At 39.7% G+C, this 13848-nt stretch overlaps 1 protein-coding gene across 1 annotated transcript; it reads left to right on the forward strand.

Moving 5' to 3' along the window:
• LOC109846647 lies at positions 1-2304 on the forward strand. Its single transcript, XM_020415892.1, has 4 exons — positions 1-316; positions 605-667; positions 733-1263; positions 1379-2304. The coding sequence occupies exons 1-4, from the start codon at positions 1-3 to the stop codon at positions 2302-2304; spliced, it is 1836 nt and encodes a 611-aa protein (XP_020271481.1).

Raw genomic sequence — 13848 nt, forward strand, 5'->3', positions numbered from 1 at the left:
ATGGTGCTTTACAATAATGCAGGATGCAGACTAACTAATGGTGAAGAGATAATTCAGGAGTTTGTTTCTTTTTATAAGAATCTCATGGGTTCATTTACAAAAACATCTAGGCCTGATGCTGATATTATTTCCAATGGTCCATGTCTTGATGAGGCTCAAGCTAGTTCCTTATCTTCTCAAGTGTCCAAAGAGGAAATTAAAAGTGCAGTCTTCTCCATGGGTGATGATAAAGCTCCTGGGCCTGATGGGTATAATATGGCATTTTATAAATCTGCCTGGCATATCATTAGGGATGAGGTAACAAAAGCCATAAATGGTTTTTTTTAGAACTGGTAAGCTTCTGGGAATGATCAATGCTACATCAATCACTCTGATTCCAAAAATAAAATTTTTTTAGAACTGGTAAGCTTCTGGGAATGATCAATGCTACATCAATCACTCTGATTCCAAAAATAAAGTGTCCTAAGACTCCATCTGATTTTGGGAATGATCAATGCTACATCAATCACTCTGATTCCAAAAATAAAGTGTCCTAAGACTCCATCTGATTTTAGACCCATTGCCTGCTGCAATTGTCTTTATAAGATAATTTCTAAAATTCTAGCCAATAGGATTAAACCTGTTATGGGGATTTTGATCAACGAGGCTCAAAGTGCTTTTGTGAGAGGTAGACAAATATCAAGTAACATCTTACTAGTATTAACTGGGATTTTCTAAATGATATGCTTAAAGGCCTTGGTTTTCCAGTCAAGATGGTTAATTGGATTATGGCCTGCATTACTACCCCCAAGTATTCCATTTCTTTAAATGGCACCCTTCATGGTTACTTCAAAGGTGAGAGGGGTTTAAGACAAGGTGACCCCCTCTCACCATACTTGTTCAATTTGGGCATGGAGTATCTCTCAAGGCAGTTGGATTTACTTAAGGATAATAGGTCTTTCAAATTCCATCCTAGATGTGGAAATCTCAAAATCACTCATTTAATCTTTGCGGATGACCTTCTCCTCTTTTCTAAAGGTGATCTTCACTCAGTCAATCTGCTTTACAAGTGCTTTAAACATTTTAGTGTTGTATCAAGTCTTGAGGCAAATCCTGGAAAATGCAAAGTTTTTTATGGAGTCATTGATGATAATCTAAAAGGCCTTGTTTCAAACCTTCTAAACTTCTCTAAAGGAGTTTTACCCATCACATATCTGGGTGTTCCTCTGGTCTGTAAACGTTTATCTTACATGGATTGCTCTACTCTCTTCAGCAAGATAGTAGGTCAATTCTAGTCTTGTATAAAAAACAGATCTCTCTCTTATGCAGGAAGATTACAAATAATCAAAAGTGTTATCCTTGGTATACAAAATTACTGGATTTCTAATTATTCTGCCAGTGAGAGTGCTTCAGAAAATTGATGAACTATGCAGGAATTTTCTTTGGGGCAATTCTGAACAAGCTCACAAAACTCCTCTTATTTCATGGGATCAAATTTGCTTGAATAAGAAATCTGGAGGCCTAGGCATCTATTCTGCATCTAGATGGAGTATGGCTGCAACACTGAGGTTACTCTGGAATATACATGTAAGCAAAGAAAGCCTATGGATCAAGTGGATACATGGTACATATTTAAAAAACTGTGATGTCTGGCATGTTCAAGCAAAAAATAGTGATTCGTGGATGTGGAGACAGATCTTGAAGGTCAGGGATAAGGCCCAGGCACATTTTGGAAGTGTTGATAATCTGAAGTTGATCATTCAGTCTTGTTGCAGGAAATCAAAAATACAACTGTCTGATCTATATGATGCTATCTCCCCTGTATCTAATTTGGTGCCCTGGTTTGGCATAGTTTGGGAGTCCTCAAATTACCCCAGGCACTCATTTATCAGTTGGCTAGCAATTCAGAACTGTTTGTTCACTCAAGACAGATTGATTAGGAGGGGTATTATTAATATAAATTGCTGCAGGTTTTGCTCTGGTTCTGAGAGCAGAGATCATCTTTTTTTCGAATGTTGCTACTCTAGTGATATCTGGGTAAAGGTTATGAACTGGCTGCAGTTTAGGTGGCGATCGTGCAAGTGGGATTACGTTTTGAACTGGTTTTGTTCCAGGTTGAGGGGGAGAGGCTTTAAGCAAAAACTAAAGAAATTGGCTCTTACCTCAACTATTTATAGCATATGGAATGAGAGGAATACCAGGGTTTTTCGGCATGAATTGAAGTCAGCTGATCAACTGTTCAAAGAGATCAAATTCAACATTTTTGCTATTATTCTTAATGGTCCTTTTGCTGTTGAAAATAGAGAATGGATATGTGCTTTGTAGGCTTGAGTAAATGAGATGTAAGTGTTTTGGAATGTTTTGTAATTCTCAGTTTAACTGAGATCTTGATATACTGTATTTTCACATTTGGAAGATGAATAAAAGTTACTGTTCATTGACCCAAAAAAAAAGAGGCTTTAAGGAATAGAAGAGACTTATTTTATTTATTGTATTGAACTGCTTAAATACAAGAGTAAGAGGTGAAGTTCTAGAATTCTAATTGATGTGGGACTAAAATAAAGGAAAGCAGATACCCTATAATACTACTATATCTAACACCCCCATCAAACTCGCAGTTGGTAGAGAATTGTGAGTTTAGATAAGATGAGTAGAATTTTGTATAGATGGTTGTTGGCATGGCTTTGGTGAGAGGTGATTGAATTGGAGTACATCGGTGGCTGGAGTTGTAGGCGGCAAGGTCATGTTATTGCAGTGGTGATCGACAGTCATGCACTGTGATTGCAAGAGGGCAGACTTACAGTCGCGGGAGAAGGCACGGTGACTGGATCTTGCAAGCGGTGAAATACGATGTTATAGCAATGATCGGCGATCACACACGGTGGTTGTAGGAGGGCACTACAAATAGAAGGATTCAACGGTGTTGCTACCGTGGGCGCTGCAGTTTCAGATGGTCCAGCAATGTCGCTGCCATGGGCGCTACAGATGGAGAGGTTCAGCGGTGTCACTACTGTGGGCGTTACAGTTGCAGATAGCCCGACAATGTCGCTGCTGTGGACGCTACAGATGGAGAGGTTTAGCGATGTCATTGCTGTGGGCGTTGCCTTGCAAATTTGGCTCTTAAGATCGAATAGTGGTAGCACTACGATGCAGATCTGGTTCGAATGTTCGTGCGACAGTGCAGTGTTGGCTCTCTTGGCCAACCATCTATATTAATGGAGTTTTATCACACTGAGTTCATCAGTACTAGCTACGCGCTATAGTTACATTGCTCCACAGGAAAGCACTACTAGCGATAGATCGAACAGCTCTCAGCAACCTTAGACATCGAAATTCCATATTAGTTGCTTTAATACAATGCATTTAGCAAAAAAAGATGATCAACATTTCTGATAGAATGTGCCGTATGTTGCCAAGTATGGAACCTGCATTCTAGAAGATAGCAGTAGTGATAGCATTTCATGGTGTTACAAGTGAAAGAGATTATTTGCATGCTGAGGAGAAAAAAAAGAACAATTCCTTTTATGAACAGTCATATTAACAAAATATGTTAAGATTGCAAGTCTCACATTAGATGGAGTGCATGTATATAGATGGTTAAATATGCTCGAAATCATTTGCACAAATTGTGTTAATCCTTTTGCGTCAATTGGGTCCAAATAGACCAGCCTATTTCATCTTGTTAATGGACCTTTAATTTCCAATCCCAACAATTTGGCATAGATCGCCCATGGTTCTATAGTCCTTATTGGATGCTCAATCAGCTTTGAGATTCTATTGCATAAGTTAGACCTCAAGGTGGAGCCTATGTGGTGTTACAATATATTGGATTCTTATTATTGTTAAGAATAGATCTTTTGTGAAGAGAAGAGACATTTGAAAAAAAGAGGCTTTAGGGAACAGAAGAGGCTTACTTTATTCATTGTATTGAACTGCTTAACTACAAGAGTAAGAGGAGAGGTTCTAGAATCCTAATTGATATGGGACTAAAATAACGGAAAGTAAATACCCTAATACTACTATATCTAACACCCCCTGTCAAACTCGTGGTTGGTAGAGAATCGTGAGTTTGGATCAGATGAGTACAATTTTGTGTAGATGGTTGTTGGCATGGCTTTGGTGAGAGGTGGTTAAAATTAGAGTATCTCGGTGGCTAGAATTGTAGGCGGCAAGATCATGTCATTGCAGTGGTGATTGACAGTCATGCACTATGATTACGAGAGGGCATACCTGCAGTCGTGGGAGAAGGTGTGATGACTAGATCTGGCAAACGGCGAAGCGTAATGTTACAGTAATGATCGGTGGTCACACACGATGGTCACAGGAGGGCACTGCAAATAAAACGGACCAGTGGTGTCGCTGTAGTTACAAATGGATGTTGCTGTCGAGGATGCTACAGATGGAGAGGTTCGATGCTGTGAATCTGGCTCGTATTGTCGAGCAGTGGTGGCAGTGTGGTGCAGATCTAGTTTGAATGTGCCAGCGATGGTGCAGAGCAGTGCAATGTTGCCTCTGTTGGTCAAGCCTTGTGCAGATTTAGCGCGCCTGGTGCAGCGGTGATGGTGTCATGTGAACAAACGGTCGACGTTGTGTGTGTTGTGGACTAGCGAATGCAGATCTGGCTCGAATTGGGTCGAGCGATCGTGATCTGGATGGCATGGTCGCAAAGAGTGTTGAGCGATATTGAGCGGTGGTGCAATTTTAGGTCAAGTGGTTGAGCGATATCAATGTTGTGGACCAGTGATGGTGCGGTAATGAGGACGAGGTGTTGTCGGCGCAAGTGGGTGCAAATTTGGCTCAAGCAAGTTGCACATTGGTGCAAATCTGGTGGGCTTGGTCAAAATTGGTATTGAGGCAGCAATGTTCAGGATGAATAATAACTCAAATAGGACAATAGACTGTTCAGGTGAACGACGGGTGTCGCTAGCAGCGAAAGGAGGCATAGTCAGAGACGAAGGTTATCAACTAAGTTATAGTCAAATGACATCGAGTGAATGGCGATCGTGAGCACTGCAGTAGGCTATTTCGATGGTGGAGGGCAGCATCATGGGGAAAATGCGGATGTCATAGAGATGGCAGGTGAGAACGACAAGAGGTAATGTAGTGAGTAGTAGCAACTCTGGGGTCCGTTATGTCGAGAGAGTGATGACATCATCGATAATGGCTATTGTGCGGGTGAAGACGATGACTTCATCAAGATTGAACAGTGTTCTCGGGTGAATAGTACCCGCAAAGATGAATAGTACTATCGGGTGAGCAATATCTATAGTGATGAACAATACCATGGTGATGAACAGTACTGTAGTCGATGAGAGAGAGTTGATGTAGTTGAGGTCGGTGTCAAAGCTGCCAAGAGGAAGCACGTAGTGTGAAAAAATCCCCACGGCAGTCGTGAGATCATGGAGGAGGAAGTAGGTCTCTCTAGTTTTGATAATTTGACTCTGATACCATGTTAAGGATACAACTTTTGGGAAGAGAAGAGACTTTTAAGAAAAAAGAGACTTTAGAGTATAGAAGAGACTTATTTTATTCATTGTATTAAAATGCTTAAATACAATAGTAAGAGGAGAGGTTCTAGAATCCTAACCGAGTTGGGACTAAAATAAAGGAAAGCAAATACCCTAATACTACAATATCTAACAATTATATGTAACTTTGCCCATCATGGGTTTGCAGTTTCAAAGTTTTGGTGTAATGTCAGAAACATTAAGATGATTTTAGAGCAATTCCATGTATAAATCCCTTTGACAATGAATGTAATATAGATTGAGAAAATGATCACTACTGCTTGAGTCTAGGTTTCAGTCTATAAAAGGGTACTCTTAGTTGAGAGACCATGTTAGCACTAATAGAAAAATATGCAACCTAGATAGAAAAATTGTCTAGGTTGCCCTCAAATCAGTTTAGTTAGATCAATCTAGATGAAAATCCATCTAAGTAAGTCTGTCTAGGATAATTTTGTTTACGTTCACTCAATCTAAATAGAAATTTATCTAAGTTGGTCTAACTAGACGAAAATCAACCTAGACGGAAGTTTAAATTAGATCAATCTAAATAGAAATTCCGTCTAGGCCACAATCTGGACATAAATTTCGTCTAGGCCGCAACCTAGATGGAATCTTTATCTAGGTTATGGGCTAGATGGAGTTTTCGTCTAGGATGCTACCTGGTCTAGGTTGCCATAAGAGCAACCTAGACGAAAAAATTCATCTAGGTTGCTAACATTAATTTAATATACACATCAATACACAATTCATGTACATTTTATACCCATATCCAACCAAATATTATACACATAATCAATATCCATATCCAATATACACATCCAACTAATCAATCCAACATCCATTTCAGTAAAAATCTATCTTATCAGAATATTTACAACAGATACACCAACAATGCCAAGTCCATATAACACCAGATGAATAAAATATAGTACTCTTATAGATAAAAAAACTGTTTAGTGTATAAAATACAAAAAACAACACATCTTGTCGTCATTAGTTGCGGCTCTCTCCCTCGTACAAAAATCACTGTTATTCCCTCCAATATCTCTAGCCTGAAGGTCAAATTCATCATTTTTAAAATCATGTGAAATTTGATAATATATTGAATATTATGGAAATAATATGCAACTATTAATTTTTTAGGGGACTAACATGCAATAGCATTAATATTTTCACTTTAATAAAAATAATATGTAACTATTTAACATTATGAGGACCAATATATAATTTTTCATGTAATTTTCTGTATTTATGGGAGTAATATATAATACATACGATTTAATGAACTCATATTAATATAGTATTAACATGAAAATAAGATACATGTGCGCTGCTCTGCCTAAAGCCAATATTACCTGCGCCTGAGTTTATAAGTGGTATAACTTCACCAAACACATGAGTAGGAACCACACCGGCCAAGCAATTTATGACGTAGGCCATGATCTTGACCATTGTGCGGGCCCTCGTCACAATGTTATTCATCTCCTTAGTCACCTGAACATGCAATTCTGAGTCAATCTTTTCACGCAAATAGGTGGACACACGTAGAACAAGTGGCATAGTAGAAATATTAATTGTTACTATTGTCATTGCTGAAGATGACACAGAGGATGCTGTGAATGATCTTATCCTTATGCCTGGTGAATCTCAAACACCATGCAGTGGATATCTTCCTCTCATATTATTGAGGGTGAAAATAAACCAAATAATTAACAAATAGTTTGATAATTGTAACCCACTTAACATTTTTGTGTAGATGTTTTATGTACAGATTTTATGACCTAAATTATCTTAAATATGTATTCTAATAAAAAATACTTTGATATTTGATAACTATTCATGAATATTTATCAAAAGAGTTCAGATTCGAAAACCTCCATTTATGAATATTAGAGTTCGCATTCGAATTCAATAATTTTAAGCAAATGTAAGTAGAAACTTAGTATTCGATTCAATTGTTTACCACCCCTACTGATACGAGCCGTCGTGCGAGCACCTTTGATCGCGAAATTATCAAAGGTGGGTTGAGAAGAGGATGACAGAAAACACAAGAACAATTCAGTATGTGAAGAAGGAAAATAATCTCTCTAGATTATGAGTATAAAAAGATTACAATCCCTCTCTCACAATCTCACTAGAATCGAGAACAAGCTCTCAATTCTCTCTAAACCCTAATCTCTCTTGATTAGAATCTCACTTTGATTATATCTGATTGTTTTAAAATCCTAAAACAATCCCTTATATAGATGTAACAACGTGGATGGTAAAGTGATAAATAACCAAGCTCAAACCCAATAGGAATTCGTGCTAACAGAAACACAAACGAACCAGGAAACCTTCGATGAGTCGACTCATGACTAAGATGAGTCGACTCATCCGAAACTGGACAAAACACAAAACCAGCAATGAGTCGACTCATTACAGGCATGAGTTGACTCAACCTGATGAGTCGACTCATGACTGTTATGAGTCGACTCACGGGCTGAAAACTGGATGCTTCGCTTCTTCGATTCGTTGTCTCGTTCCATGCTTCAACTTGCGTTCCACTGTGTTGTTTTATACCTCTATTCTCAGGCTACCATGAGAATCATCTATCCTCAAGCTCCCATAAGGATTGAGTTCCGAAGAGAAGATACACCCGTATCATGGGTCCCCCCTTTTAGGAACTTAAAGTTCCGTTCAAGTTAGAACTTCAGCTGAGGAAACTCGCGAGCTCCTCCATCCTTTCTGTACCACCTGGATTTGCTAGGAACCTGATATCGACGTACAACTGGAAACGACTCCTTCGCTCCTTGCCTTGTCATAGTCGTCTTCCGCTCCAATATATAATCCTCTTTCGATGCTTTTCTAGAAGTCTAATGCACAGCGAGACAAACTTCTTGCTTGCATTCGCTAGCCTCTTCGCTCATGCCGCCGTCCCCAAGCTTGTCTCCCTCGGAAGAGATGCCGAACGAAATATGAACTTTTCACCGCCTTTGATGAATGTATACTTCGGAACCCGTCTCTTGTAGATCGCATATCTATCCCATAAGTACAGATTGCCCAGTATAATCTGACAAACATCCAATGGATATACGTCACATGTGATCTCGTCAATATACGACACATGGAGCGCAAATCTGATAGTGTATTGATTAACTACACTCAGTCTCTCCTCCTTCTGAATCCATCCCAATGGATAGGGCTTCAGATGCTTGACCGTCTTCAGACCCAGCTTCTAAACTAAGGTCTCGGATATCAAATTCTTCTCGCTGTCTGGATCAACTATGGTATCAACCAAACTGGTCTTCACTTGCAACGTAAGCACAAAGAGTTGCTCTCTCAGGTCGTCATCCTCCTTCGTGGTCTGTTTCCCGCCATAAGGTTGAGACTGCTGTTGGGCTCTGTCATCTCCGGGACTTCTTTCGAACCTTAAGCTATCACGTATGCCTTTTTCTCCTCCTTCTTCTTCAATCCTCTTGGCTTGAGATGAGGATACTTCTCCCAGCACCGATCAGCTACGTGCCCTATCTTCTCGCAATGACCACAAATCAGCTCTGCTTTCCCTGGATCACCCTTCTTCCTCTCCTTCTTAGATTGAGAACCACTAGACTCGCCTCCAACTTACTTTGCATCTCCCTTTGTTTCGTTGCTCTTCTTTTGCTTGCCTTCGATGGTAATAGCCTTCACGCTCGCCTCTGTAATAGATTCCACCGTGAATAACTTCATCTCCTTCCGGATGTAATCACTTAATCCCGCCATATACTTCATAAATACAAAATATTCCTCTGTCGTAATGTTGAGGACCATCACCTGCTACTGGAACTACGTGGTGTATTCTTGAACGGTTAGATTGACTCTTTGGTGCAAACCATACCATTTGTACCAACGCTCCTCAAGGAATCCCACCGGGTAGAATTGCTTCCTCAGTAACTCCTTAAACTTATTCCACGATACCGTCTTCTTCTCCTGCTTGCAGTAGGATTTTCACCACGTCAACGCGTGTCTTGAAAGCTTCAAAGTCGCGAACACTATCTTCTCTTTTGACGAATAGCCATAAAGAGTAAAATACGTCTCCATCCGCTCGATCTAGTCATCAAGCCTCTCGACATCAACACTCTCATCATAAATAGGAATCTCCACCTTGAAGTTAATCTTTAGGTTCTGGTAAGAATTCTTACCCTCTTGATGCAACGCAGCTTTAACGGTCTCCTCCTCCTCGTCGGGATCTGAATCCACTCTCTCCCCATCGGACTCCATAATTTTCTTCTTAGATTTTGAAGAAGATTCACCTTGTTTTTCACCTCCATTGATAAGACTGACGAGTTGTGTGAGAGTCGAACCTATCGTCTTGATCTGCTTCTCCAATGCATCAATTCTTGCTGAATTGTCTCTTTCAGCCATCTTCTCATTCCTTATCTTCTGGACCTCTTCCAAAGAAATAAGGATCTCCCCTAGCTTCTTGTATTGTGATCAAGTAAGGACCATACACAGGATGTCCCTTTACAGGATCTGATTGCTCTGATACCAAGTTGATATGTGTCGCCGTGCGAGCACCTTTGATAATGAAATTATCAAAGGTGGGTTGAGAAGAGGATGACAGAAAACACAAGAATAATTCAGTATATGGCGAAGAAAAATATCCTCTCTAGATTATGAGTATGAAAAGATTATAATCTCTCTCTCTCTCTCAATCTCACTAGAATCGAGAACAAGCTCTCAATTCTCTCTAAACCCTAATCTCTCTTGATTAGAATCTCACTTTGATTATATCTGATTGTTTTAAAATCCTAAAACAATCCCTTATATAGGTGTAACAACGTGGATGGTAAAGTGGTAAATAACCAAGCTCAAACCCAATAGGAATTCGTGCTAACAGAAACCCAAACGAACCAGGAAACCTTCGATGAGTCGACTCACGACTAAGATGAGTCGACTCGTTCAAAACTGGACAAAACACAAAACCAGCAATGAGTCGACTCATGACAGGCATGAGTCGACTCAACCTGATGAGTCGACTCATGACTGTTATGAGTCGACTCACGGGTTGAAAACTAGATGCTTCGCTTCTTAGATTTGTTGTCTCGTTCCACGCTTCAACCTGCGTTCCACTGTGCTATTTTACACCTCTATTCTTAAGCTACCATAAGAATCATCTATCCTCAAGCTCTCATGAGGATTGAGTTCCAAAGAGAAGATACACCCGTATCACCTACCTACTATATACTAATAGATTCTGAGTGAGAGTGATGGTATCCTCTGGAGATAGCACGTGAAGGTCCAACTCACCTTCTGCTTCCTCCTAAGACATGTGTAGTGTTGTTGCTCCTTCGTTGCGGCTTCAAAACCCTCATGAAGTACACACATAAGATTAAAAAAATTATAGCATTGGGAATACATCTAAGAAAATTTAAATAAATTTCAGAAGAAATTTAGTTAACATTTCTAAATAAGTTATAACTAAGTCTTACCACCAACTCGAGGTTTCTCTTGGTCTTCTCCTTATTCTTCTTGTCATCTCTATAACGTTCACGTAAGGTACCATATGCCAACTTAGCCTTTAAGTTCAGTGGCATTATTTGTTTTCCCTATCAGTTTATAAATTTATGATACTTTGTAGTCATACTAAGCATTAAGATCATTTAAAACTTTAAATAATATATATTATATCTCGATAATAACAATCCTCCAGGTTATCATAGGAGTGTGCACCCAAGTGGTGGTCATGCGCCTTTTTCGTTCTATTTGTTGAACCCTTCGTTGATGCATTCTTTAAAAAAAATTATTTTAGTAAAGATACAATGAATGAATGTATCATATAAATAGTATAGTTTTCATAAAACTAACTTATGAGGCAACGGTGTCCCAATAAATAAGGACAGATGTGAAATGAATATCGTCAACCCTACCATTGAGGTTCAAAAACCTCTGACAGACATCAAAATACTTATCATAGGTTTCTTGTTTAATATTATGCCTCCACTATTTGAGGATAGCTTTAACCTTGACATTAAAAACATAGTGTCAAGCCCCATCAAAGTAATCAAGGAAGAAGCTTTCCTGCAAATTTGAATACATATTTAATTCAATATATATTGACAATTCACTGATTTTCTTCTTTACGGTGCTGAATCCGATATTGAACCATCAGTCCAAGGCACGGACAGCGAAGAAGAAGCTGACACCGAAGCTGGGCTTGATTACAATGGAGCTTTTGTATTAAATGGTATTGTACCCTTTTTAATCAATCTTGACGTTGAAGAATCGTCAGATGGTAGTTGTAATTGACAACTGACCGAAGGGGAAATAAATGACAATTTAGAGTATTTGCATTGTCTTGATGATGTAATGTAGGGGTTGTATGATAACTCTGATATGCATATGTCGCTTCGGTCATCTTGTATGACAAAGAAGCATATCCAAGACTCATTTTGAACAACCCTCGTCATTCCTTCCTGCTAAGGTTGGGGGTGAAAAAGAGTTAATCTTCGGTAAAGGGGAGATATCTCCACTATCAGATCCCTTCTCAAAAGGGAGATAGTGACGATGCGAGACCTGATCCTTACTTATTCAGATACAGTCAACAAATGCGTAACTTCATGGAGAAATATGGATACAACTTCACACTTGAAGAATGTCTTTGTTTTGGTCGAGGTCCATGAGTTCCACCTCGCCCGGCCTACGAACCGAAAGGGAAATCTGACAATTATTATGGCTATAAAAGGGGTCTAGGCTATGTCTCTTCATCTGATGATGAGTGTTGCTGGAAAGTCATCGACCGATTAGCGAATAAGGATGGATACTCATCCGATTCTTCAAGTTGGGACTCCGACGTCAGCCTTGGAGAAATGTTCAAAGGCCTGATATCGAATATGACCACGGTCGATCCTGCCATAATGAAGGAAGATGGTCAATGGCCGACTTGGGAAGATCTTTGGATCCATCACCTGAATATCTAATATGGTGATAGATTCGAACAAAGAGAACCTCTCACTGAAGACAAAGTAGTCCAGGTGAACATGGGCAACGAAGCGAATCCGAAGCCCATATTCGTTAGTGATAATCTTCCACCAGACGAGAAGGAAGAGTTGATTGCCCTCATCAAGGAAAACATAGATGTTTTCATCTGAAATTGTGAAGATATGTCAGGACTTGATCCAAACGTGGTGATGCATCGCCTCAATATCAAACCAAATGCCAAACCTGACAAACAACAATAAAGATGATTTCATTCGCAAGTTATGGAAACGATCGAGTCTGAAGTTAAAAAGCTGATTGACTCGGGTTTTATCAGGGATGAACAACATCCCGACTGGCTAGCAAACATTATCCCGGTCCTTAAAAATAACGAGAAAATCAGGATCTGCATCGACTTCAGAGACCTAAACACCGTTTGCCCAAAGGACGATTTCCCTCTTCTAATCACGGATGTTACCATTGACAACACATGCGGATTCGAGAGAATGTCCTTCATGGATGGATTCTCGGGTTACAATCAAATTAAGATGTATCCGGATGACGAAAAGCATGCCGTATTCATAACACCGCTCGACATCTTCTGCTACACGGTTATTCCCTTCGTCTTGAAGAACACAGGTGCCACATACTAACGGGCAATGACGAATATTTTCAAGGAACATCTCCGGAAGATCATCGAACACTATATTGATGACTTGGTCGTGAAAAGCCGCAGCAAAGACAACGACATCAAAGACTTGATTTTCTAGCGGTTTGTGATCTTCTAGCGGCTAACCTTGCGAAGGATACAACTGAATTATATAAAGATTTTTGGATAAAACTCATGATGTCAATACTACTTCTCATCAGTAGGTGTGGCAATTGTACTTCGATGGTACTTCTCAAGCAACCAATATGCCGAGCGCTCCCGGATGTTCGAAAATATCCTCAGGAGTCGGAATTGTCCTAGTTTCCCCAAAGAAATATGTGATACCTCGAGCCTATTCACTTACCAAGTCGTGTTCCAACAACGTAGCCGAATACAAAATGCTACCCATTGGGCTCAGTTTCACCAAAGAACTAGGTGTCAAGTATCTCAAAGCTTTTGATGATTCTCAACTGATAGTCAACCAAGTTCGAGGATAGTATGAAGTTAGAAATCAAGACCTAATCTCGTACCACAAGGTAGCCATCAAGATAGCAGACTCATTTGAAGAATTCTTCATCGAGTATATTTCGCGTCTCTAAAACACATATACGGATGCACTGACGGCATTAGCAGTATCTCTAGCATAGCCTCTCGAAACAGAAAAATTGATTACCGTGAGAAGTCACCAACTCTTCGTACCAGACTATGCCCTGGACATCAAAGAGGCACACTCGACCAGAATCGAACTCGAGCCTCAAGATTGGAGATTTCCAATGA

The sequence above is a fragment of the Asparagus officinalis genome, chromosome 7 (assembly GCF_001876935.1).
Source record: "Asparagus officinalis chromosome 7, Aspof.V1, whole genome shotgun sequence".
NCBI classification, from domain to species: domain Eukaryota; kingdom Viridiplantae; phylum Streptophyta; class Magnoliopsida; order Asparagales; family Asparagaceae; genus Asparagus; species Asparagus officinalis.